The 27,584-nt window shown below is 38.2% G+C and overlaps 1 protein-coding gene across 2 annotated transcripts in view; it reads right to left on the bottom strand.

Annotated features, from left to right (window-relative positions):
• LOC140741797 (FYVE, RhoGEF and PH domain-containing protein 3-like) overlaps positions 1 to 27,584 on the bottom strand; it is a 282,274-nt gene that overhangs the window by 42,130 nt on the left and 212,560 nt on the right. For both annotated transcript variants that reach the window (XM_073072191.1, XM_073072192.1), the window contains 8 exons: positions 25,825 to 25,963; positions 18,858 to 18,916; positions 10,849 to 10,995; positions 9,963 to 10,055; positions 9,796 to 9,875; positions 9,576 to 9,606; positions 9,370 to 9,474; positions 6,154 to 6,213 (listed from right to left, as the gene is read on the bottom strand). In XM_073072191.1, coding sequence (XP_072928292.1) covers positions 6,154 to 6,213; positions 9,370 to 9,474; positions 9,576 to 9,606; positions 9,796 to 9,875; positions 9,963 to 10,055; positions 10,849 to 10,995; positions 18,858 to 18,916; positions 25,825 to 25,963 — 714 coding nt within the window. The remainder of the gene's footprint in view (positions 1 to 6,153; positions 6,214 to 9,369; positions 9,475 to 9,575; positions 9,607 to 9,795; positions 9,876 to 9,962; positions 10,056 to 10,848; positions 10,996 to 18,857; positions 18,917 to 25,824; positions 25,964 to 27,584) is intronic.

Genomic DNA, 27,584 nt, shown 5'->3' on the forward strand with positions numbered 1-27,584 from the left:
CTGGGAAAGCACCAGGTCCAGATGGGTATACAGTAGAATTTTTAAAATGTTTTTCCGCTACTCTTTCTCCTTGGTTATGCAGGGTTTTTGAAGAAGCAATTAGATTGGGTAATCTGCCACAATCTTTTTATAGAGCTTCCATTTCTTTAATATTGAAGAAAGATAAAGACCCTACTGACTGTGCATCCTATAGACCAATATCTTTATTGAATGTAGATTCCAAGATCTTTTCCAAGTTACTGGCATCCAGGCTGGAGAAGGTATTACCCCAAATTATTTCGGAAGATCAAACTGGTTTTATTAGAAATCGCTATTCTTTTTTCAATGTTAGGAGATTATTGAATATTGTTTATACTCCTTCACATAGCACTTCAGAATGTGTCATTTCACTAGATGCAGAGAAAGCATTTGATAGAGTTGAATGGCCATACTTATTTACTGTGCTTGAGAAGTTTAATTTTAGTCCGACATTCATTTCCTGGATTAACCTGATATATCATACTCCAGTAGCCTCGGTGCTTACTAACAATCAAAGATCTCCCTTTTTTCGTTTATTTTGGGGTACTAGACAAGGCTGTCCTCTTAGTCCATTATTATTTGATATTGCTTTAGAATCCTTGGCAATTGCTATCAGAGAATCACAGAACATTTTTGGCATTAATCGTGGGACGGATATACATAAGCTATCATTATATGCAGATGATTTATTATTATTTATTTCTGATCCTGAGAAATCCATTCCTGCAGTTATATCATTGTTGGCTCAATTTAGTAATTTTTCTGGGTATAAATTAAATCTTAATAAGAGTGAATTGTTTCCTTTAAATAGACAGGTTCCAATTTATGGAAATTTACCTTTTAAATTAGTTAATGACTCTTTTATTTACTTAGGGATTAAAATCACAAAAAACTATAAGGACTTATTTAAGGTTAAATTTTTACCCCTAATCGATCAGATTAAATGTTTGTTTACTAAATGGTCACCAGTATCTTTATCTCTGATAGGTCGGATTAATGCTATTAAGATGGTTATTTTACCCAAGTTTTTATATATATTTCAAGCGGTACCAATTTTTATTCCGAAATCTTTTTTTGCTAATGTTGATTCAAAAATTTCCTCATATGTATGGCAGAATAAAAATCCTAGATTAGGTGAAAAATATTTACAGAAGGCAAGGAAGGAAGGTGGATTGGCATTGCCTAATTTTAGATTTTATTATTGGGCAGTTAATATCCGATTTTTGATATGTTGGTTAAAGGATTGGGATATATCTTTTAGCCCTCATTGGGTGAACCTGGAAATTAAATCTGTACAAGGATTTTCATTGGGTTCTATTTTAGGGACTTCTCTTCCCTTTGCTCTTTCTAAATTGCTGAAACAAATTGACAATCCGATAGTTAAACATACTTTACGTATATGGTTTCAATTTCGGAAATTTTTTGGGTTGACTCAGTTTGTTTTAAATATTCCTATTGTATCCAATTGCTTTTTTTTATCCTTCTATTATAGACCAAGCTTATTCAGCTTGGAAGACTAAAGGATTACTACGATTTTCCGATTTATTTTTGGATAATTGTTTTATGTCTTTTGAACAATTATCTAATAAATATAATTTGCCTAGATTTCATTTTTTTAGATATTTACAGATTAGGAATTTCTTAAATACTGTACTTCCTACTTTTCCAAATTTTGTGTCTTCAGGTATTTTGGAGAATTTGTTTGAACTAAATCCTTCTCAGAAAGGGCTAATATCAAAACTTTACAATATAATTATGAAGATACGTTCAGAGCCCTTCTATAAGATTAAAAATGATTGGGAAAGAGAACTTAACCTTACTATCCCTATTGAGAATTGGGATAAAATTCGTCAATTAGTTAATACATCATCTATATGTGCTAAACATTCATTAATACAGTTTAAGGTTGTGCATAGGGCTCATATGTCCAAGGATAAATTGGCTCATTTTTATTCCTATATAAATCCTATTTGTGACAGATGTCATTCTGAGATAGCGTCTTTAACTCATATGTTCTGGTCGTGTCCGCTTTTGAAAAAATATTGGAAAGACATTTTTGATATTATTTCTACGGTATTGAACATTGATTTACAACCTCATCCTATTACTGCAATTTTTGGTTTACCAATGATGGACTCACTCCATTTATCCTCTTCTGCTTGTCGAATGATTGCATTTCTTACATTAATGGCTAGAAGATCTATTTTGTTGAATTGGAAAGAAATTAATCCTCCTACCATATTTCATTGGTTTTCTCAAACTATGTTATGTCTAAATTTAGAAAAAATTAGAAGTGTTGTATTTGATACTTCTATTAAATTTGAAAAGATATGGAGACCATTATTCAATATTTTCCTATGATGTAATATGACCCTGTTCCAAGCCTATTTGTTTTTCCAATTTCGATTTTATATATGTTGAGAGGATCGGAGTTGACGACACTGATGATTTTGTATTTTTGTGAGATATTATAAACAGCCCTTTTTTTCCCATTTTTTCTTTTCCTCTTTTTTCATTTTTTTTCCTTATTAGTTATTAGATTATTATTTTTTTGCATAATTTTTTTTTCTTTTTCTTTTCTCTGTTTTTTTTTTAATATATACTATGATATACCTAGGTTTGCCTTGTTGATTTGTTACTTGTATCATCCATGATTTGGGAATACTCATTTATACTGTAACCATTGCTTATGTATTCTTTCATGTTCAGTTGAAATGTGTATGTTTGTAATCCCATTATCTATGTATCAATTTTATTTTGTTGATATTAATAATAATAATAAAAAGATTGAAAAAGAAAGATGTCTGTGCTGATTATGTTCATTTACACTCAATCAAAAGAATAAGACAGTGTACACGAGACAAATTCATCTGTCAATAACTAATAGGAATTAATACACAGTTTTATAGCACTGTGGTAGTATTAGTAGTGTTGTAATTTGTTCTGTATTTCATTTAAATACGTACAGGTAGTCCCCGAGTTACAAACAACTCGTACTTACGAACCAAGGAAGGAGAACGCCGTCTGCCATTTTAAGTCAGATCGTGACACCGTTCGCCATTTTAAGTTGTTGTCATTGCTGTTGACACTGTGTTGAGTGTTTAACTTAGTATTTGGCTTAAGTTTTTCTTAGTAAGATTCACCCTGACCCTGACCCCACCCCCCCACCCCGGTCGGACGGTGGCACAGTGATATTAGCGCCGGGCTCGAGAACGGAGGTTCGATCCAGCGACAGTCCGCTCCCATGCCGGGTTGATGTAGATCCAGTGACTCCCGTACCATCCGTGCCGGGTTAATGTCGAGCTCGCAACTCGACCTCGTGAAAAAAAAACACTGCCACCTCCAGTTTAAATACCCATGCGGAATATTGTGGAGGATCAAATACCCAAACCCGGCACAGCCCTCACTTGTCCCATTTAGCCTGTCTCAGTGTGGTGGTCCTTAGGACCTGGCGGACCCCAGGACCCGCTGCCCGCAGTGTTTCTGCTCCGTTGACTGGGTGCGGTGGTCCTTAGGACCCAGTGGACCTCGGGAGCCGGTGCAGCTCGGGACCCGTCACCCACAGTGTTTCTGTTCCATTGACAGGAAGCAATCGCGATTGAAAATAAAGAGGAAATAATAAAGCATTTGGAAAGAGGTGAAACGCCACTGGTCATTGGAAAAGCATTAGGCTACAGTCGGTCAACGATTGGAACAATTTTAAAGGATAACGGATAAAGCGAGAATAATGGAGCATGTGAAACGCCCTGCCCCGATGAAAGCTACAATTATTACTAAGCAACAAAGTGGTTTAATTATTGGAATACATACATTTCTTAAGTGTTTTATATACATAGAAAGGTAAAATATATACTATATACTAAGACAAACGTTTGACGAACTGATGCTAAATAATACCAGATGTACTTGCTCCGATTTACGTACAAATCCGACTTAAAGATGACTTAGGAATGGAACTTGTACATAACCCGGAGACTGCCTGTAATCGTTACACAGTTAAATAGCAGTTTGTCTTTTTTTAAATACATTTTCCATGAAGCTTTGGCTTATTTGAACCAAAATGTCCTGATCTGTCCCAATTAACTGGAATCACTGCATCATCATAGCTTTGTCATCATGTAAGATCAAGACAATGGAAAACTATTGCATAATGCATGAGGGTATGAAGGGAATAAAAACAGAATACTTATATTTAATGTAGTTCAATAGACAAAGTTACACAAGAAATTGTGGAAATACTGGTAATTAATTTACAGTCCTTTTCTAGAGCATTCATCAGTCTCTCTCAACTGAGAACTATAAAAACCTCCAAGCAGATTTTTCCACCATTCTACACAGTATCCACTAGGCACGTAAACTATGGGATGACACAACTGAGACAGATTTCCCTCCCATTTGCAGAAAGTCCCAAATGATAGTCTGACGAAAATCATGAATCATAGCTGTACGCAGCAAATTCAAATGTCAACTCTCCTGCAATTTCAAACCACAAGGTTTTCTCACCTTAATGCTGTGTCATACAGCAACTAATATTAAAGCAGGATGGCTGTAAATATTGCACCGCTGCAAAACCTCATTGAAAGACAGTACAGTAACTGTGGCACTTGTATTAGGAAAGCTTATACTGACCCCCAGAGGAAGAAAATCAAAAGACTTGTCATGCTTCCCTGTAGAAATGTCAACGTCAATTCAAGGTGGAATTTGAACATCTATATCCTTCTACACAACAGTCACTGCACACTACACATCACTTCAGAATCAACTTCTTTTCATTGCCTGTTTAGATATTTCATAACAAGTAGATAAAATGTCATAACTGCCTTTTCATCCTCTAAACAACTTATATCGATAACATGACTCAATATAAACAGCAATGACTAACGTTTTTAAATGACTGTTGCTATCCATGTATTTGTACCTTTTGTAAGTAAAAGTTTAAGGAGCTCAGGAAGCAGAATGAAGAGCACTAATGGTACTTTTGTGAATTTTTGTTTTGTTTTCATTTTTGCTATTCTTTCTACAAACATATGTAATCCTTCTGCAGCTGTAATCAGACCTAATTGTCCACGGAGGTAGATCAACTTTCTTAAAATGTCTTCCAAATAAAGATAATTTTCTTTTCTGCAACAAATCATCTGAGAGGTCTCACCATTAAACAAATTACAAACTAAAATTCCCACAGCTCAAAATATATGAATATAATTACTAGTTCATTAAATAACTAAATATAGAACAAAATATTTTGCAAAAGAACATCCATCTAGAATTTCTATTTCTAATAAAGAATTCAAAAGTATTATTTAAATGTTTTAGTTGAATTATATTTCTGGCAGCCATGTCTACAAGAAATCAACAGATAATTAATTTTATAGAAAGATTTGTTCTGAGAAGCATTTTATACTTAGATTAAATGCAGGAATGCTTACCTTGATATTAACAATAATAATTAGATGCAAAATTCCATAAGTTGTTAAAAATCTTGTGTGGCTCATACACCAGTTTTTTTTATTGGTGCTTTTGTGCAACCTTAATAGACTTAAACATATGAAAACATGAATAGTTGAAAGCACATGGCCAGAATCTCAGGTTGAGACTTGTATCTCAATCTGAGAACCTTTCGTTATTTCTCTGTTCTGCCTTCCATTCTTCACCGTATCACTCCCATTCTTCACTTCCTACACCTCACCACTTTCCCTCCCTTTTTCTCTGAACACTCGCATTTTGCCCTCCCACTTTCTCTTTCCCATTGCTTCCAATCAAATGCCCTCTGCATTTGTTTCTGTGCACTCCTGCAAGGAAGTTCAAACTGTGGCCTGGAGTCATTGCCCAGGTTGCAATGCAAAGCCTCATCACACTGCCTGTCGTTAGAGTACAACAGCAGGGAAAGATCAGAAAGGAAACAAAACCCAAAACATTGATGCACCAATTGGATAACCTCCACCAACATGCGATAAACAAAATTACACATCTGTCAGCATACTTAAATCAGTTTATGACTGTTTCAGTTCCTTATAACTTGGTTAAGAAAATCCTATAATAATAACTATACATTTCCTGTTTACTGGAATAAAATCTCTGTTGTGTTTCTATAAATTTGATGTAAGATTATGGTCTGAATAACTAATGTTCACCTACCATAGTTGGGCTGAAGCAGTCACCTCCTGGATTAGATTCAGCGCAAGTTGCACCTGATACCTACAAGACCAAACATTTTAAGAAACACATTGCAACTGAGAATTGCATTAACAAACCAAATTCATAAAACACTTCAAATACTGAAAATTTCCAAGATACAGAAATATAAACAATGAATAGCGAGCTTCAGATGAAGTCTGGGGGTGTGGTGGGTGGTCTGATGCAGGTTGCTGATCACCATTAATTGCTTTGTGATGCTGCAAACAACTTAAGGCATGTACTTTACCCGGAACTGGTAAAGTCATTTACTAAATGTAGATTGATGTGACTTTCACAATTCTTCACAGCAAGACAAGTTCCCTCTGCATGAAGGAGAAGAATAAACCACATTCTCCTGCCTTCTCCTCATAGCCTTTAACGTCCTTACTAATCAGGGACCTATCAACTTACACTCTAAACATACCCAGTGACTTGGCCATCTGTGGCAATGAATTCCACAGATTTACCACCCTCTGGCTGAAGAAATTTCCTCCACAGATCTATTCTAAAGGGTCATCTTTCTATTCTCAGGCCTCTGGTCCTAGACTATTGGAAACATCCTCTTCATGTTCACTCTATTTAGACCCTTTCAATATTAGGGAGTTTTCAATGAGTTATCGAATGCTCCTCATGCATTAATACTTCCATTTCCGGAATCATTTTTGTAAATCTCCTTTGGATCCTCTCCAATATTAGCACATCCTTTTTTAGATATAGGGCCCAAAACTGCTCACAATACCCCAATGTGGTCTGACCTATGCCTTGTAAAACCTCAGCATTACAACCTCCTTTTTATATTCTAGTCCCCTTGAAAAGAATGCCAATATAGCATTTGCCTTCTTTACTACCAATGCAACCAGCGAGTTAACCTTCAGGGAATCCTGTACTAGGACTCTTAGTTCTTTTGCACCTTCAATTTCTGAATTTGCTCCCAGTTCAGAAATAGTCCACACCTTTACTCCTTCTACCAAAGTGTATGACCATACAATTCCCTACACTGCACTCCAACTGGCACTTCTTTGCCTCCTTCATACATCTTTCATGCATAACTACTTATTTTTAATTGGTATTTATAGGTAATACTGATAATGTTGCAGCAGTTAGAAAGGGTGGCAGGATTTTAAAAGAAAAGTTACTTTAATGAATGGCTAAAAGAGAGATAAAAAGGAATGTTTTCAACACTTAATTATACAGTCGTACACTGCAAACAAAGCATACCTGAAATCCAATCACAAGCAAGAGAGAATCTACAGATGCTGGAAATCCAAGCAACACACACAAAATGGTGGAGGAACTCAGCAGGCCAGGCAGCATCTATGGAAAAGAGTACAGTCAACGTTTCAGACCCTCCTGCTGAAGGGTCGTGGCTCGAAACGTCCGCTGTACTCTGTTCCATAGATGCTGCCTGGCCTGCTGAGCTCCTCCAGCATTTTGTGTGTTACACACCTGAAGTGTTGTATTTAAAGCACACATGATGAAACATACATGAAAAATAACAAAGGGAGAGGATAGGACTAAATAAGGACAAAGGAGGAAATTTCTGCCAAGTGGCAAAGGAATTGGGTTTGGTACCTAACAAATTCACTGAGGACATAGAGGACAGAGATCAGAGTGGAGTACGCTGATCTGTGGCACATTGATCCAAGACATCTTCAAGGAGCGGTGCCTTCAGAAGGCGGCATCCAACTTTCAATATACCCAGCACCCAGGACATGCCCTCTTAGCACTGTTACCATTGGGGTGGAGGTACAGAAGCCTGAGGGCACACTCTCAGTGATTCAGACACAGCTTCTTCCCCTTTACCATCCGATTTCTCAATGGACATTCAACCCATAAACACTGCTTCACTTCTTATTTTATTTTTGTTATTTTGTACTTCACTATTTTTAACTTTAACGTTAACAGACATATATATATACTTAATTATTAAGTATACTTAATATATACTTATACTTAATATAACTCAGTTTTTTTCCTCTGTATTTATTTATCACTATTTCATTGTATTTCATGTCATGTATTTCATGACATAGTCTGGTGATATTAAATCTGATTCTGATATTAAGGAGGTAGTACTGGGTTCCTTGAAGAACATTGAGGTAGACAAGACCCCAAGGTCTTATGTGATCTATCTTAGGTTATCTACTGAGGGACAGCAGATGCTTTCTGGGGCCTTTAACAGAGATCCTCAGGGACAAATCCTCTGAGGCACTGATCGTGTGCATAGACAAGAGGCTTTTCACCAAGGCTGAAATGGCTAACAGGAGGGGGCATAGCTTTAAGGTGCCTGGAAGTAATTCAAGTACAAGGGGGATGTCAGAGGTAAGTTTTTCACACAGTGATGGGTGCGTGGAATGCACTGCCAGCAACAGTGGTAGAGGCGGATACAATAGGGTCTTTTAAGAGACCCTTAGATATGTACACGAAGCTTAGAAAAATAAAGGGCTCTAAGGTAGGGAAATCCTAGGCAGTTTCTAGAGTAGGTTACATCGTTGGCACAACATTGTGGGCCAAAGGGCCTGTAATGTGCTGTGGATTTCTATGTTCTAAAATTTACTCACCTCTAAAAAAAAAAGCATGGAATAATCATGGATAGTCAATATAGCTTTGTGTATCAGGGAAGGTTACGTCTTACAAACCTGAATGAGTTTTTTGATGAGGTGACCCAGATGATTAAGAAGATTTTCAAAAAATTTTTCATATGTGTAGGCCTTAGAGCAAAGGGCTGAAAAGCAGAACATTAAGATGTGACATAGAGGAAAGAGAGTGGAAAACTCTTCCATAATTAAGATGATGAGATACTCTTCCTCTTCCTTCGTTGGGCACTAGCTTTGAGTGGGTTGTAAATGAAGAAAACAGAAAATGACAGAAAATGATGTTGATAGCACAGATAACAAAAATACGAAAGGCAAGGAATAAATTACATTTTGCATCCCAAGTTGCTACTTTTAATTCACATTTAAAAATTTCACACCAAAATATTCGTCCAGTGTTTACATCTCTAGATGTACAGTCTGCACTGGCAAGCCCCACCAGAAATCATGATGATTTCACAAGGTGTTAAATAACCACTACAGTTTCCCAGTCTTGTACTTAGTTTGCACTAACTGCTTGTCATTAATTCAGCTACCTCTTAGGCAACCATATATTGCGGTCTCGAAGAAATGTGGTACTTACAGGGGAATCTGGAGGATTTTCATCATCCCTTGAAAAAGAACTACTGAAAGCCTTATTGAAGGTCTCACTGTTTTGCTTGTGCTTTTCAATTGTAGCATTGATAACCTAATTAAAAAAACACCATGTTTTTATGATACTTAACAACTAATTCCAGCATTGACAGGAAAACAATTCAGTAACAAAATATTTTGCTGGACATTCCATACCTGAAACCAATCTTTGCTTTCTTCCTCAGTCCTGAAATAGTAACGTTTTAGAGAATTCATTATATTGATAATCGTGTCATTTTTGTTTAAACTCTTCCTTTCAATAAAAATTTCAAAAACTTCCTTTCATACATTTTCAATCCACTGCACATTTCCTTTCGACCTGAGCAGAAAGTTCAACCAGAACAATCGTAATGAAAAATTACAACATTCCATATACCTGGCCTGAAGCTCCAGAGACCGCTGCTTTCCGATGATTGTAAATGTATGTGTTACATTCGTTTTCACAACTTCTTGGACCTAAAGAAGAGATTAAATTGCTCTCAACATGCCAACATATGTTCTGTGAAATAATTTATATTTTGTGAACAATTTTATATTACAAACCTGCATTCCAGCAATGTCAATCCTCTCTCTCACACTGAATTTCTGTCCCATCAGTCGAAGCTTTGGCACACAGTAAAGAACCATATTGTTGAACTAAAGATAAAAATATTTGATTTCAAACAGTGTAACCGCTAACTATAAAATAATGCAAATAATATAAAACAATTATGATAGGAAACGTGGTGTTATTTCCACTTAATTAATAAATGATTGACAGGAAATAATAAAAGTTCAATAGATCATTAAAGGAACCTAGGTATCAAGTTATTTATGCAAGTCATAAAAATCCATAATATTACAAAATTATACAACTTGATGAAATTTTACAATTGTGAAGCAGCTTTCCTAGAAAAACTGTTTTGACTTAGTTACCTAAACAATTCTTCCCTCAAACTGAGTATGAGAAATGTCCTTATAAATCATTTTATCTAATTTACTCAATCGATAATAATCATTTACCAGAGTTATGGGGTTCTGGGTTTGTACCCCATTTTAAAGATGAAAAGAGCTTACACATAAATGGAACTTACTTTTATTAGTTTCTTCAAACAGGAGCATGGTATTAAAAACAACAGTGAAGAATGGAGGCTAACAAATTGTATCCCCAAAGTGAAAAATAAAGCCAACTATATTGTTCTATTTAATAGTGACAATGTCTGCATCCTCTTACTCTGCACCATCAGTTAGTTTGTCACAAAACCACAGGACTGTTAAGCAGCAGGGTGAGAGAAATAGCAAAGTGCAGCTTTGACAAATCTGTGGTATGAAATAACATGAACAGTTGTAATTATGGAGCTTCTTAATGAAGGAATGGACCATATCTGCTAAAATGTGGGGAGAAGGATAGATAAATGCTGATACCTTATGAAATTTGACGATGGCTTACCAGAAACAGGTATCGATCTTGAGCTGAACCATTCTTAGCTGACAGCTTTTGAATGTGGCCCTCTTTAATGAGTTCATTAGCTGGATTGACAATATCTGCTTCACCACCAAGCCTCTCATAAACTTCCAGTAGCTTATTCATTTTTTCCTAGAAATAAAAAAAAAGTTTAATATCTTGATGCAACAAGATTCCTGTCATCATAGCTTTTGATCAGACACAATATATTACATTAATTCAATAAATTACAATTGTACAAGGGGCTTTGCTTAATATTTAAATAGGTTCATGAATACTAAATGAGGTGCATGGAAAATGACTTTGTTGTTATTCCACAGATGATTTACACACCTATTATTTTAACAGGCAATAGTTGGTGATGAAATTATTAAAAAAGGATTACAATTCACTGTTACAAAGTGACACAATTAGCTCTCAGTTACTGATGGGTCACTAAAGACAATTTGAAATGATGATTTTTTAAATTTCTGCAAACGACAGCATATGGAATAAAACTTGTAAAGATGAAAAGGGCTTACACAAGTGGACACACAAAATGCTGGTGGAACACAGCAGGCCAGGCAGCATCTATAGGAAGAAGTACAGTCCTGACGAAGGGTCTCGGCCCGAAACATCGACTGTACTTCTTCCTATAGATGCTGCCTGGTCTGCTGTGTTCCACCAGCATTTTGTGCGTGCTGCTTGAATTTCCAGCATCTGCAGATTTTCTTGTTTGTAAATAATCTTATTTTTTCTTTCCCTAATTATTTACCTTTCTGCACCACCTCTGAATATAACCTTACTAAAGTTTTTTTTAAAACAAACCCCCAGATTATTCAGTCTGGGCTGTGAAATTGCCAATTTGTAAGCAATCACACCCACAGCGTCTGGAAGCTCAAAGCTGCAAACGTTATTGGGTGGCACAGTAGTGTAGTGGGCTGCACGGCTTCATGTCAGCTAACGTAACACTATACAGTGCTAGCGATCGGGGTTCAAATCCTGCTTCTGTCCGTGAGAAGTTTGTGCACTCATCCTGCGTTTCCTCCCGCGTTTCAAAGACGCGCAGGTTAGTAAGTTGTGTGCATTCAGTGTTGGTACCAGAAGCTTGGCTACCATCAGTACACCCTCAGATTGTGTTGGCCGTTGACCCACATGACACGATTCACTGTGTTTTTAAGAGGGGGTATTTAAGAGACTCTTGGACAGGCACATGGATGAAAGAAAAACAGAGGGTTACGGGGTAGTGTGGGTTTAGTACAATTTTTTAAGGCATATGCGGATCAGCACAATATCGAGGGTCGAAGGGCCTGTAGTATTCCAGTGTTCTAGATTCTAGCTTTTTGATGTACACGTGACAAGTAAAGCTTATGGAAGCCATGTATTGTGTGTTGCACGTTTATTATGGTAACAGGTCACATTAGTGGGGGTGTGGTAAAAGTGAAGGGAAGAAGTTACGTGTTCCTGCTTATCTTGCAGCAGGTTATAGCTTGGGACCGCGGAAGTCATATCTTTTCTGACTGACGGGATAACGCTTAATAATGCATAATTGAGCGTTTGCTAATAAAGGATCGAATATAGCATTCAACCTTTGGAGCAATCATTGGAGCTGTGGGCATATCATGCAAGTATAACAAGTCCCTATGGTCAAAGACAGGCAGCAACTGCTTTGCTCGATTTTAGATTAGTTTTTGCCGCTACATTTTGTCAGCAAAGATTTCGACAGTTAGACCAAATGGACATCAGCCGTCAGATGTGTCCGAGAAACTGGAAGCACCAGCCTGCAGCAGCTTGTGGCAAGTAACAATCTTTTTTGTTGTTTCACGCTGTGAGTTTGGATTTGAAACACAGTTCTGAAGTGGTCAATGCTGCCATGTCCAATTGGGTTGGATTGGAGTGTTCTGAAGTGTTCGATCCTTGATTCTGTTGAACTGCTGAAGAATTGAAAAGCTGAATTGAAGTTGCATTGTCTTGTCTTATTTGCGCATATAGAATTCAAAATGAGTCAGGCTGGAAGTAGTAATGCTGAAGGCAGAACTAAGAGAAATTAAACTTACGGGGAAAGCTTTGGCGAACCTTTGAAAAGCATTTGAAAGGACTATAATAAAGTGTTAAGAGGATTAAAGATTTAACATCATCAATTAGAAATCTTTGCAGGAAGAGCAAGAGAGTATTTTGGGAGTGCAGTCTTATTTGGATGATTTTAAAGCTCTCCGTGAAGATGCTGTTAGGCTTTCTTTAATGCCTATCTCTGAGCAAGATAAACAGGTTGAAGACTTTGTAAACATTGATCTGCTTATTAGTACAGTCACAGCAGAGGCTGAACAATGGTTGAAACAAAAAGTGCTATGTTGAAGGTCAGCTCCCTGGGGAAATGAAAACATTTACAAACCAGTACAGGCTGTGACTATGTATAAAGGTGACAAGTCACAGGATAACGTACGTGCTGAGGACAGCATATCTAACGTGTGTGCTGCCAGTTCTGACGCTAAGAGATTGACATCCCGTGCATTTGATACCACATCGGTACACACTAAAATGGAGGCTGATTTACACACAAGGCAACAGATATTCAGGGATAAACACGTATTGGAAGAACAGGCAGAACAGCTTCGGAGAGACGAGGGACATCAGGAAGTATAATTTCAGAAAAACCAGCAATAGTTTCAGAGAAATGTGGAAGAAAAGGCAGAGCAACTTCGAAGACAGATGGAGGAGCTGAGGTTGCAGGAAGATATTGCAACCAAGATGAGTTAAAGAGCTACAGGCTGCAATTGCTAAACATGCTCCAGCAGTGCTGTTCTATGGAGATAGTTCCTATGTTGACAAGACACAGAGAAAATCCAGCATACTAAATCTCTGGAGAACTTAAAGTCCATGAGCCAGTAATTTGAACCCCAAGCGTTCACTCTCAGCCTACACCAAGGAGGCACTTTGAACCTATGATATATCCAATAGTAAGAAGTGCTTCTGAGAACATTGGTTTCTGGCATGAAGACACTCGTATTTCAGGTGATAAAGGTCTGAATGTCACACTGGAGGCCATAAGGACATGAAAAGAAATAACAAGTGTACTGATGCAACAACAATGCACTGCATCTCTGCTTCAAAGAGAGATTCAAAACTTTGATGGCGATTCATTTATGAGGGCTTTCAGGAATAGCATTAAAAGTAAGACTGAAGATTTTGGTGACAGTCTCTAATTTCTCGACAGTACACTGGAGGTTACCCTAAAGAGCCTGTCAAAAGTTGCAATCGAGCCAGCCCGGAGGAAGAATATCTGAGGGTCAAAGCTTTTCTACAGGAGCACTTTGGTGAGGATCAGATATTGCTGCGGCCTACAAGGAAAATTCTTGTTCTTGGCAGCATATCAAGTTGGAAGACGTGAAAACTCTTCAAGATTAGTCTTTTTCTTAGACGTTGTTGCAATGCTACGGAAGACGTGCAGGCCATGCATGAGTTGAACATGCCTGTTAATATGAAGGTTGTTGTAAATAAGTTGTCCCCTGAACTTAGAAAAGAATGGCGATTGGCGGTGTATGAACTGCATGAAAGGCACAAACATAAGGTTACTTTCACTGATGTTGTTGACTTCATTGAAAGGCAAGTAAATAATGTCACACACTCAGTGTTTGGGAAAGTATACAAGGGTATATGGCTAGTAGCAAGTAAAGGTGTGAACAAAATTCGTTTTCAAACTAAAGGAAACAGCTTTGCCACAACTGTGGGTGCTGAAAGTGAAGCAAAAACAGAGTCCAGAACTAATGATAAGGTTTGCCTGTTCTGCCAGGGTGAGCATACTTTGGATTTGTACTCTAAGTTGATGAAAAAGGTTTACATTGCCTTCTGATAAGGGAAAAGGTGTCTGCTATGGTTGTTTGTGCAGGGGGCTCATCAACAAGGACGGCAAGAAACGTCTTTCATGCAAGATATGCGGCGGCAAACATGTCAACATCCTTCATATGCACTCTGATGAAAAGAGTGCAGACTCGAAACACGCTGTGAATGAAGCAAACACAGCAGTGAGTAACGCCCTGGTATCTAATGGCCTTAGGGGGGAGATCACCTGAGAGATCATCTGAATGGTCTCACCCAAAACACGTTCATTTGCTGGAAATTAAGTCAGAAATCGAGCTGCTGATAGGGGTGAATGTGCCTCGGGCATTGGAGACATCGCAAGTGATTTGCAGCGTTCGTGTTGGACCCTATGCAGCCAGAACAATGCCGGGTTGGACCGTGGTGGTGGAAGAGATGACGCTTGGCCAGAGCGGACAGTTAATGGGGCTTCAGTTTTCCGTTTGAACGAGCTTTGGCAGCAGCCATTCAGGACAGATTTTCCTGAATGCAGTCAAGAGGGACAACCTGGTGTGACAGGAGAAAATCACAATGCTTAACCAAAGAGAACATTTGTGCAAATGTTGAAATTTCATGTCCCCCGTGTCTTAGTAGCATGCAGTTGTAATTATTATAGTATAATAATTAGGGAGCTGGAAGGTGGGAGCCTCGTATTCTGCATTGTGCATTTACTATGGTACCTGGTCACATTAGTGGGGGTGCGGTTAAAGCGAAGGGGAACAAATTCCGTATTCATGCTTATTTCGTGGCAGTTTGTAGCTTGGGGCCGTCAAGGTCATATCTATGCTGACCGCTGAGATAACGCTCAATTATGCTTAATTGCATATTTGTTAATTGTATGTTTGCAAATTGCTAATGAAGGATGGAATAAATGGGTCGACTTTTGGAGCAGTCACTGGAGCTGTGGGATGTGACGCAAGTATAACAAGTTCATACTGTCTCAGGCAAGTAGCAATTGTTTTGTTTGATTTTGGATTAGTTTCTGCTGCTAATCTTTTGAAGATCTTTGATCTTTAAATTTTCAAATTTACAAGCCATATGACACTGGCATATCAACATACAATTCAACATGGAGTCAAGTGGCAGAACACTTACATGTTAGATTCTTTGGCAACATGTGTGGATCTGCACTTGTTTAAACCAGCCAGATGAACAGTTAGCCTAATCATTTAATGAAGTAACTTTTCTTCCAGCGACAAAGAGAATCACAGTAATTTTTTAAAAATTGACCCTTCTTTAATATTTTAAATGGTTTAAAATATATTAATTGGCTCGTATCTATCTTTTTATATTTTTAATCATTTATTTTATTTTACTTACAGATACAGTGCGGAACAACTCTTCTGGCCCAATGAATTGCACCGCCTAGCAATACATCTATTTAACACTAGCCTAATCATGGGACAATCTATAGTGACAAATTAACCTACTAACCTGTAAGTCTTTGGACTGTGGGAGGAAACTGGAGAACTCAGAGGAAACCCATGTGCTCACTAGGAGGATGTACAAGCTCCCTATAGACAGCACTGGAATTGAACTCTGAACTCTGGAACACCCCAAGCTCTAACAGCGTTACATAAACGACCATGCTGCTTTCATTCATTATGTGCTATCTCGTATGTTGTGGGCAAAAATGGTCTTGACCACAATTGTCCTTGGCAAATTCTACAGAACTGGTTTACCATTGCCTTCTTCTGGGCAGTGTCTTTGCAAGATAGGTGACCCCAGCTATTATCAATAATCTTTGGAGATTGTCTGCCTGGCATCGGTGGTTGTATAACCAGGACTTGTGATGTGAACCAGTTGCTCATACAACCACCCACTACCTGACTCTGATCAGGGGGCTGAGGAGGTGCTACACCTTGCCCGAAGGTGACCTACAGGGTAGCAGAAGGTAGGAGTGCCTTACACTTCCTTTGGTAGAGACGTATCTCCACCCTGCCACGCAAATTTGCTTCTACTTTGATGCCCCCAAATTCTTTTAATTGTTTTTCTAAGTTTGAAGGTACCCGGCATATGAGGGTATACAACACTCTCGGCTGTTTTGATAGCCTTCAAAGTTGGGGGGGGGGCGGGGGGGTTTGTTTTGGCTTTCCTACCAGTACCTGCCACAGAGTGGGAATTAGATCAATTCTTCACAAAAGTCTGTAGCTGGTAGCTTGTTCAGCTGCAAGTAAAGGTAGCTCACCGCTACCAACAAATTCTGGCCTTTAATTCCAATAACTGGCAGATTTAAATGTGTCTCCTGACTTACCTGGAGGGAAATACTGGGAATATAGGGAAAGTTAAGCATGATCAGTGTACATAGGTGCTTAATAAATGGTGTGGACCCAGTCTGCCAAGGGCCTATTGTGCTGGATGAATTATCATTCCAGCCAGCATTACCATATTTGATGTACAAATCAAATGTCTGCATGCAGCCATAGGATGATAAATGGTAAGTAAAGTTCTACATAGAATTAACTACCTTCATCAAGACTCAATCTAAAAGAAGGAAAACAGCAGCCATTGACTTCTGGAGCAGACTGAAGTAGCTCAATAACTTGCTCCTCCTCTTACCTTTTTGGGTATCCTTGATATTTAACAGCATTACAATCACAAAGACCCCACTTGAATATCCAGGAGATCACTATTGACCAAGAATTCAACTGGACCATATATACTAGGCACACAAGTCCACCTCAGAAACTGGGTTACCTGCAGCAAATGGTTCATCTCCTCACCTCCTGTAAGACTCACTGATCACCTTAGAATTCATGGGAAGTTAATCATCCTCAACTGGAGGAGCTTTTTAAGAAACAAACAGCTAAAAATGCACTTCTTATAGATATAAACTATTTTGAAATGCCCTGAACAGATTATCTGTAACTGTGAATCTATAGACAGGCTTGATCTAATCTGGGTTCCCTTTCTTATCCAATAGCCTAACAAAGTAGATTAACTTTGAGGAATCATGGATATTAGTTCATGATCATCACCATTTCTCTCTCCAAATCACTTCTCATAAAAGTGAAATATAAAGGAAAAATACCGGTCAAAAATGAGTTATGTACCACAGGAATCAGGAAATTCATCTGGTTACCAATTAAAAGGTTTTTCAGTAATATTGCCTGTGATTATTCAGAAAGACAGAACTTGTGTCTTTAGGTAATGTGCATAATAAATTTTACAGCCTATGTATATAAAATTTAATTTTAGTTAATATGATTCAAGACAGTTCTTTTCACCTCTGCACAGAAACTATTGTCTGAAATCACTTTTAGACTTCAGGCACTCAAGTTATTATCTTTGTTTGATCAAAGTAGCCAACAGTGTTGAATGGGCAAGTTCCTAAAGGAAGATTGGCTGTCCATTCCAGAGAAAAAGAATAATTTATGACCCTTTGTCAGCCATATTTCATGATTTAACAGTGTTAACTTTGACAGTAATTGTGCTGCGGTGCTAAAAGAAAATATAATCTATGCCAAATAAATGGCTTGCAATCAGGAGGATACAGAAATCATTTCCTGGCCTTGTATCTGGCTGCAGTGAGTCATTAATCTGGAAAGCGGAAGGAAATAAGTTTCCAAAAGTAGTAGTGAGACAGATAAAATGTTGGCTGCTAAAGGTTTGTGCTTTAAATGAGTGGTAAGGGGGCTAATTGTGTTTTTTTTCAATAACTAAACTGACTTTGCCTTGAGAAAGAAAGTGCCTATATTTTTATCACATGAAAATACAATTAAAGAACCAGATCTTTTGGGGGACCCAATAGTTCCAGTTGTATAATTCACTTTCACAATGCTAAAACATTAAAAGCTTGTCGGCAGTTCAGGAAATGCGATGCAAAACCTCCTTTGCTGCTCTGCAGCCAGACAGATTTAGTGTGCTCATTGATCACTGCAGTTAATAGATTCCTGTGGAAGGAGGGAATGGAACTTGGGTAACCAGACAAGGCTGTTCATAAAGAATGGGGAGAACGGAACTGGGTGGTTAATACACGTTGCTTCAAATTGATTTTGATTTTACATATCAAACTGGCAGATGTGATATACTAAACAATAAATTTCAATCAATAAAATTCATGACGAAAGTATAACAAGCATTTATTTTCCACAACATCCATTGCTGATTGAGATGTGAACAGCACATTAAGTGTAGAGCAAAACATTAAATTGCCTTACCATTTTCCTAATTGCCACATTGGAATGGTTAGCTGCAGTAGAAATGAGCTCCAAAGATTCTAAAATTTAAAAAACAAGTTTTAATTTGTCATTAAAAGTCCACAGTATATAAAAACATGCAGTTCATAAAACCACAGATAGAAGCTTTAAACCTATTAATGTATCTAAAATAATTTTAAAGAATTGTTCCCTTCTTGTCACCCAATTCTTCTCCCTGCTTTGTTTAAATCATCAACCCATATGAGAGCACACAAAATGCTGGTGGAACACAGCAGGCTAGGCAGCACCAGCTTTTGTGTGTGCTGTTTTGAATTTCCAGCATCTGCAGATTTCATCGTGTTAACCCATATGAGAATGCTGGTTTAAACCATCCCTGGTATTCTATCCATTCTCATGCACAAACCTAAATCTGGACCACCAGCAGGCTAATTTATTAAGGAAAATTCTAAACCAAGCCACTAGATATTAAGCTAAGTGCTTAGGATAGAAGATCATTAAAGGTCAATAAACACAAAAGAGATAGCAACCATAAATAACATTACAATCAATCATCATCTATATCTTTTTGTACTGTGGCCATTTTTCATTCTCTTTTTGACAATTAACATCTTGCATTCATATTTCCCCTGATGAATTAGGAACAGATATTATTTCCTTCTTAGCAGGACATAATAATTTATTGCACTAATTGCCTTCTTCAATTTTTGCCTGCAAACAGCGATCATTTCAGAACAGAACCCTGTATCATCATCTTGAATTTAAAATTTGCCAAACCTGCAAATATCTAGGAAGGAATGCAGCAGGATCTGAAGAAGCAGTTCAAGAATTACAGAATAATTTAGACAAAATGTAGAGCTGAGAGGATGAGTGGCAAATCAAACACTGGAGAAATGACTTAAGAGAAGCATTTTCAAATTATTAGAATGATGCATTCACAAAATCACATGCATGTATACAAACTGGGTAGAAAAATGATCATATATTTTGTAGAAAATCTAAAAAATAAAGTTCAGACTAATAGGACAAAGGGATATGGTATCCAACCAATGAAATTTGGGCCATTGTCGTACTCTTGTACAGAAGTATTTTTTTTTTATCCACTATGATCAATAATAGGAATGGATTTCAAAATAAAGTATTGGAGGCAAAAGCTATAGATTATTTAGGGACATTGATTGGTTGATGAAGTAAGTGATAACCCAAACAAAATTTCAAGATCAGGGGATCAATGAAGTTCAAGAAAAATAAGAACTAGGTACAAGAGTAAGATTTGAAAAAAAAAAATCCACATTATTTATTACAAACCAAACACATTTTTTTTTTGTTCAGCACATTTCACATGCCACAGTTCCTGAGGAGACACTGGACTGCTCATAATTATGCACTTGGCAAAGTCCAATAAAAAGAAGTTTGGTTTAGGCAGGAGCGACCATTGTGTGAGGGGGCCAGTGTTAAACTGGCGAGTTGAGGCTTTGCCTCATCAAGGCTTAGGAGAGGCGTAGGCCATAGGTAATTTTTTTTTCATTATCTAGTCTTTCTTTCTTTCTTATTGCACAGTTAGAGCAGTGGGGATGCCAGACAGGATAGTGGGATGCTCCTCTTGTAGGATGTGGGAAGGCAGGGCGACCTCCAGTGTTCCTCATGACTACACCTGCAAGAAGTGCATCCAGCTGCAGCTCCTAACAGAACATGTTAAGAAGTTGGAGCTGGAACTGCACGAACTCCAGATCATTTGGGAGGCTGAGGATTTGATTGACAGGATGTATAGGAAGGTTGTGACACCCAAGGTGCAGGACACAGGTAACTGGGTGACTGTCAGGAGAGGGTTAGGGAGTATATCCCTGTGGCTACTCCCCTCAACTACAGGTATACTTCTTTGGATACTGCTGGGAAGGATGAATTAGCAGAAGAAAGCCACAGTGGTCAGGTCTCTGGCACCAAGTCTGGCTCAGCGGCTCGGAGGGAGGGAGAAGAGGCGAGCTGTGGTGATAGGAGATTCGTGGGTTAGGAGAACAGAAAAAGGATCTGTGGAAGAGAACTAGATTCCTGAATGGCTTTTTGCCTCCTGGGTGCCAGGGTCAGGGACATCTCAGATCGAGTCCACAATATTCTTCAGAGGAAGGGTGAACAGCCAGAGGTCGTGGTCCACGCCAGTACCAATGAGCACAAGGGGTGATGAGGTCCTGCCAAGTGAGTTCAGGGAGTTAGGTGCTACATTAAAGGACAGGACCTCCAGGGTTGTAATCTCAGGATTGCTATCCATGCCACATGTTAGTGAGGCCAGAAATAGGAAGATCATACAGTTTAACATGTGGCAAAGGAGATGGTGCAGGACTGAGAGCTTCAGATTTTTGGATCATTGGACACTCTTCCACGGAAGGTGGGACCTATATAGAAGGGGCAGTTTGCATCTGAACTGGAGGGGGGACTAATACCCAAGCGGGAAGGTTTGCTAGTGCTGTAAGGGGGCAGGGGGTGGGGCAGATAATTTAAACTAGAGTTGCAGGGGAATGGGAACCAGAGCACCCGAAGAGATAGTGGAGTGGATGTTGTTAAGCCAACATACAAGTCAAGAATCTAAAAGTTGAGCATGGTGGGACTAATGTTCTGAGCTGCATATGTTTCAATGCAAGGAGTACTGTAGGGAAGGCAGATGAGATTAGACATGGATCAGCACGTGGAATTATGGCATAATAGCCATTAGTGAGATTTGGTTGAAGGAGTGGCGTCTGGCAGCTCAATGTTCCAGCATTCCGTTGTTTTAGACGTGATAGCGCGAGAGGGATTGGGGGGGGGGAGGGGGGTGACATTACTAGTCAGGGAAAATGCTACGGCAATGCTCAGTCAGTTCAGACTGAAGAGTTCATTTAGTGAGGCTTTATCAGTAGAACTAAAGAATAACAAAGGTATAACCACATTAATGGGATTGTAATATAGACCACCCAACAGTCTGCAGGATTTAGAGGTGCAAATTTGTAGAGAGATAGATTTTAACTTTCCACATATTAACTGGCACTCCCATACTGTAAAAAGGTTTGTCAAATTTGTTCAGGAAAGTTTTTTTAAATCAGTACATAGAAGTCCCAATTAGAGATAATGTGATACTAGATCTCCTATTAGGGAATGAAGACAGGGCAGGTGACAGAAGTTTGTGTCAGGAACACTTTGCATCTAGTGATCATAATGCCATTAGTTTCAAGGTAATTATGGAAAAGGATAGATCTGATCCTCAGGTTGAGATTCTAATAAGGAAAAAGGCCAATTTTGATGGTATCCGAAAGGATTTGGCAAGTGTGCAGTGGGACAGGTTCTTTTCTGGCAAAGGTGTAATTGGAAAGTGGGAGGCCTTCATAAGTGAAATTTTGAGAGTACAGAGTTTGTACGTTCCTGTCAGAACAAAAGGCAAGGATAACAGGTTTAGGGAACTTTGGTTTTCAAGAGATATTGAGGCCTCAGTTAATTAAAAGGAGGTGTATAGCAGTTTTAGGCAGGTAAGAACAAACAAGGTGTTTATGGAGTATAAGAAATGCCAAAGAACACTTCTTGTTGCAAAAGAAAACAGGAGGGTTAAAAAAAGCCATGAGATTACTCTACCAGACAAGGTGAAAGAGAAACCCAAGGGCTTCTACAGGTATGTTCAGGGCAAAAGGATAAGCAGGGACAAAATTGGTCCTCTGGAAGATCAGAGTGGTATCTATGTTTGGAGCTGAAAGAGATGAGAGAGATCTTAAATCGATTTTTAGCATCTGTATTTTCTCGGGAGATAGTCACGGTGTGTATAGAAGTAAAGCAAAGCAGCAGCGAGGTCATAGACCCTATACAGATTAGAGAGGAGGAGGTGTTTGCTGTTTTGAGGCAAAGTAGGATGGATAAGTCTCCAGGGCTGAACAATGTGTTCCCTTTGACCCTGTGGAAGGCTGTTGTGGAAAGTACAGGGGCCTAGCAGACATATTTAAAACCCTTAGCCATGGGTGAGGTGCTAGAGGATTGAAATACAGCTAATATTGTTCTGTTATTTAAGAAAGACTATAAAAATAAGCCAGGAAATTATAGGCCAGTGAGCCTAACACCAGTGGTGGGGAAATTGTTGGAAGGTATGCTAAGGGACTAGATATATAAGTATCTGGATACACAGGGACTGATGATTAAGGAAAGTCAACATGGCATATGTGTGGTAGGTCATGTGTAACAAATTTTTTGAGGAAGTTACTAGAAAACTTGATGAAGGCAAGGCAGTGGATGTTGTCTATGTGGACTTTAGCAAGGTCTTTGACATGGTCCCGCCTGGGGGATTAGTCAAGAAGTTTTAGTCATCAGGCATTCAAGGTGAGGTAGTAAATAGGATTAGGCATTGGTTTCATGGAAGAAGCCAGACGGTTGTACTAGATAGTTGCCAATTTGCTGGAGGCCTGTGACTCATGCTGTGTCACAGGGATTGTTGTTTGTCATTTATCATAATGATCTGGATGATAATGTGGTAAACTGGATCAGCAAATTTGCGGATGACACCAAGATTGGGTGTGGTGGACAGCGATGAAGACTATTCAAGCTTGCAACAGGATATGGCCCAGTGGAAAATTGGGCTGAAAACAGCAAATGGAATTTAATACAGACAATTGTGAGGTGTTGCACTTTGGCTAGTCTTACATGGTGAGTGGTAGGGCACTGAGGAGTGCAGTAGAGCAGAGGGATCTGGGAATACAGATCCATATTTTTTTGAAAGTGGTGTCACAGGTAGAGAGGGTTGTAAAGAAAGCTTTTGGCACACTAGCCTTCATAAATCAATGTACTGAGTACAGGAGGAGAATTTATGTTGAAATTTCATAAGACGTTGGTGAGCCCTAATTTAGAGTATTGTGTGCAGTTTTGGTCACCTATCTACAGGAAAGATATAAATAAGAGTGAAAGAGTGCAGAGAAAATTTACAAGCATGTTACCAGGATTTGAGGGCCTTAGTAATAGGAAAGAGTTGAATAGGTTAGGAGTTTTTTCCTGGCAAAAGTAGAAGATTAAGAGCAGATTTGCTAGAGGTATACAAAATTATGAGGGGCCTAGATAGGGTAAATGCAAGTATCTTTTTCTACTGTGGATGGGTGAGACCACAATAGAGGTCATGGGTTAAAGGTGAAAGGTGAAATGGTTAAGGGAAATACGAAGAGGATCTTCTTCACTCAGAAGACAGTGTAGAGTGAGCTGCCAGCACAAGAACATAAGAAATAGGAGCAGGAGTAGGCCATCCAGCCCATCGAGCCTGCCTCGCCATTCAGTAAGATCATGGCTGATCTGTCCATAAACTCAGCTCCATCTACCTGCCTTTTCCCCAGAACCCTTAATTCCCTTACTATGTAAAAATCTATCTAACTGTATCTTAAATATATTTAGTGAGGAAGCCTCAACTGCCTCCCTGGGCAGAGAATTCCACAGATTCTCCACTCTCTGGGAAAAACAGCTTTTCCTCATCTCCGTCCTAAATCTTCTCCCCTGAATCTTGAGGCAATGTCCCAAGTGGTGGATGTGGGTTTGATTTCAACACTCGAGAGAAATTTGGATAGCTACATGAATGGGAGGGGTATGGAATGCTATGGTCTGGGCGTAGGTCAATGGGACTACAGGCAGATTAATGGTTTGGCAAAAGGCCTATTTCTGTACTGTAGTATCCTATGACTCTAAATGCTAAAAGAGAACTTTGTAATTGTATTACACACTACCTGATTGTTACATTACCTAGCCCATATCATCACCTGTCTGTTTCTTAGCCATGCACATATCCAATTTATTATTTAAAATTCCAACCACATCTTTCATCATCTTTCCATACTCCACAGCCTGGCTAAAAGCCTAATGATATAGAACCTCCCTGAGGTGCATGGCTTACAGAAATTCATAACTTAATAATTTATCCAATCTTTTTCATACCTATGCCTGGGGAAGCATTCACTGTTTAGTGTATTAATATCCTCAGATCTTTTCATTTATTCTTCTCTGTAAAATTCTATTCATTCTATAATCATCTTTGTTGGTTTTATCTAAATACATGAGTTTTGCAATTAGTAATTACCAACTACCAGTATTTATTTTTACCAATTTATTGTTCTTAGCACTTGTGAGCTAATTTCTTATTTATATAGAGGTCCCATTATGATTATCAATAAATGAATCAGTAAGAGTTTCATAATCAATCTCTGGGCTATCTAAACAAGTACAACTACCCAATTAAAAATGATAAATTTGGGAATTATGATTCATTTACTATAACCTCTGAAATGCCTGTTGTTTGATGCCATCATTACCAGCCAATAATGTTGTAAGTGTAATTTATTCTTATAGCCACTGATCATGTCCTGGTATGTATGTATGTATGTATTTATTGATTGATTGACATACAGTGTGGAATAGCCTTTCCAGGCCTTCGAGCCACAGTGCCCAGCAACCCCCAATTTAATCCTAGCCTAATCACAGGTCAATTTACAATGACCAATTCACCTACGAACCGGTACATCTTTGGACTGTGGGAGGAAACCAGAACACCTGGAGGAAATGGATGCAGTCACAGGGAGAACGTACAAACTCCTTACAGGCAGTTGAACCTAAGTCACCTGTTCTGCAAGGCATTATGTTAACCACTACACTAATGTGCCGCCCCCAAGTTGTAACACTTTTGTATGCATGATATGTATGTACTTTTGTATGATATCGGATGCCAATGGCCTTATACCTTTTGAATAATACCCAGAAAATATATGTCCTTTTCAAATCTATTGCATTACATGAAGTACTAATATAATTCAGTGCATCTATACAAATTCACCAGAAACCATTTCAATGAGGAAAAATTTAAACAGTAGTTCCTGGAACTGCTTTTGGAATACATCTTATATTGCTTCAAACCTATGCCAAATGTCAGGACTTAAAAATATGTGTGATGATGTGTAAAAGTTTCACTTTCAAAAGGTTTTTTTTTGCTTACTTTCTGCATCTTTCCTATCCAAGGAGTCTTCAGGCAGTTTCTTCAGGTAATCCTTCAGGAGGAGCTCGTAACGGGGAATGCGTTGCACTGGCTCAAGCATGTGGTGCTGCAATGTCAGGTTTCCACACACATCTTGTTTCTGTTAAATTAGTTACACAAATTAACTGACAAAGCATACATAGTTGGATACTTACTTCTAATCCTCTGCTTCAACTGCTGTACTTGCAAGTCCTTGTACGGAATTACTTTGCTTTGACTTCATTTTTCACAGACCACTCAGCGGAGACTTGGTATGCTAACAGTTTGTGATAATCTATTTCACCATGCTGCTAGCTAATATCAGTGAAGAATTTCAGCATAACCATGTGCTCTTCATAGAATGAATCCCATATTATTTTGTTTATATTCAATTAAATTTTTGTGGTCGAGTTTTCTAACATGGTGGTCTTTGAGGAAAACTTTGCTTTCATTTTAAGCAGCTATACAATCATATTATATTTATGACATATGATTAAACATAATTAAAACTCTACAAAGGAGAGGAAAATCACAAAAAAGGAATACATGTTGAAAATCTGGAAAAAAAAAGTGCTGGAAAACCTTAGAAGCTCAGGCAGCATTTGTGGGAAGTTAACATTTCAGCTCAAGTTTCTGATGAAGGGCTGTTAACTTGAAACAATAATTGCTTATTTTCCCATCAATACTTTCTGACCTGCTGGGTTTTGTTCCTGTTATCCTGGTTCCAGCCTTTCTTTGGTTTCTGTTCAGAAGGGGTGAAATTTTCTGAAGTGGGTGCAAGAGCAGAATATCTTTATTTGCTTTGGGACAAGAGTACAACCAGTGATAGGCATTGCACCATCTATTCCATTCCACAAACCAAAAACAAGCTTCTCCTCCAAAACCACAAAATACAGGAATTTATTCTAAGAATGTTCCCTCTTCCTCTTTATTAATGCGAGACAAAAGAATAATTGCTGGAAGGCACAAATGAGATGCTGCTGGCCTAAGGAGGACAAAGGTAAACGACTATCAGTCTGCTAGTTTTTCAGATTTTACAAGCACACGTCATCAAGGAGAATGTATATTAACTTGATCTTCTCACAAGTGCTTCATTAATTCAAGTTAATATTTTTGGATGCATTTCAAAGATTCCAGTCAGTACAATGAATATGAAAACAACTGTGAGATTGCTACAAATTACATGACAAGTAAATGTCTCACTTTATGTTTTAATCTTTCATTATGCCTTAAACTTTCTATAATGGCTCGTGGATTCTTCTTTAGCTTTTGGTCAGTAAAGACCAACTGGATCAATACCTGATGTAGCTTTTATTCAATTTTAATGAATGAAATACGAATTAGTTTGCTTTTCCATGTACTCTGATTTCAACCAATGTTTAAACTGATGTTCACTTAACTTCTCAATTCTTTCTACTAGATTGCTTTTTTTACACAATTTTTCAGTCATAGTCAATTCTTTTGCTGCTTTTTATGTGAGTTTTACTGTAATAAATCAGGACTGCTAATAAAATAATTGGCCTCAGTAGATCCAAAGTACTTTATTCCTTACATCACAATGTCTGGCCCGATTGCAGTAAGTTTCATTTATCTGACAGAGCATAAATGTCAGTTTTGTTCAACAAGACAGATAAACACTACACTTCTGTCATCAGCTCTGAACAAAACTGACAGCTTTTCGTTAAACTTGCGGGCTAAATTTGAATAAACATTTTAATTTCTGTGACAGATACACAGGGCAC

This window comes from Hemitrygon akajei, chromosome 19, assembly GCF_048418815.1.
Source record: "Hemitrygon akajei chromosome 19, sHemAka1.3, whole genome shotgun sequence".
NCBI lineage: Eukaryota > Metazoa > Chordata > Chondrichthyes > Myliobatiformes > Dasyatidae > Hemitrygon > Hemitrygon akajei.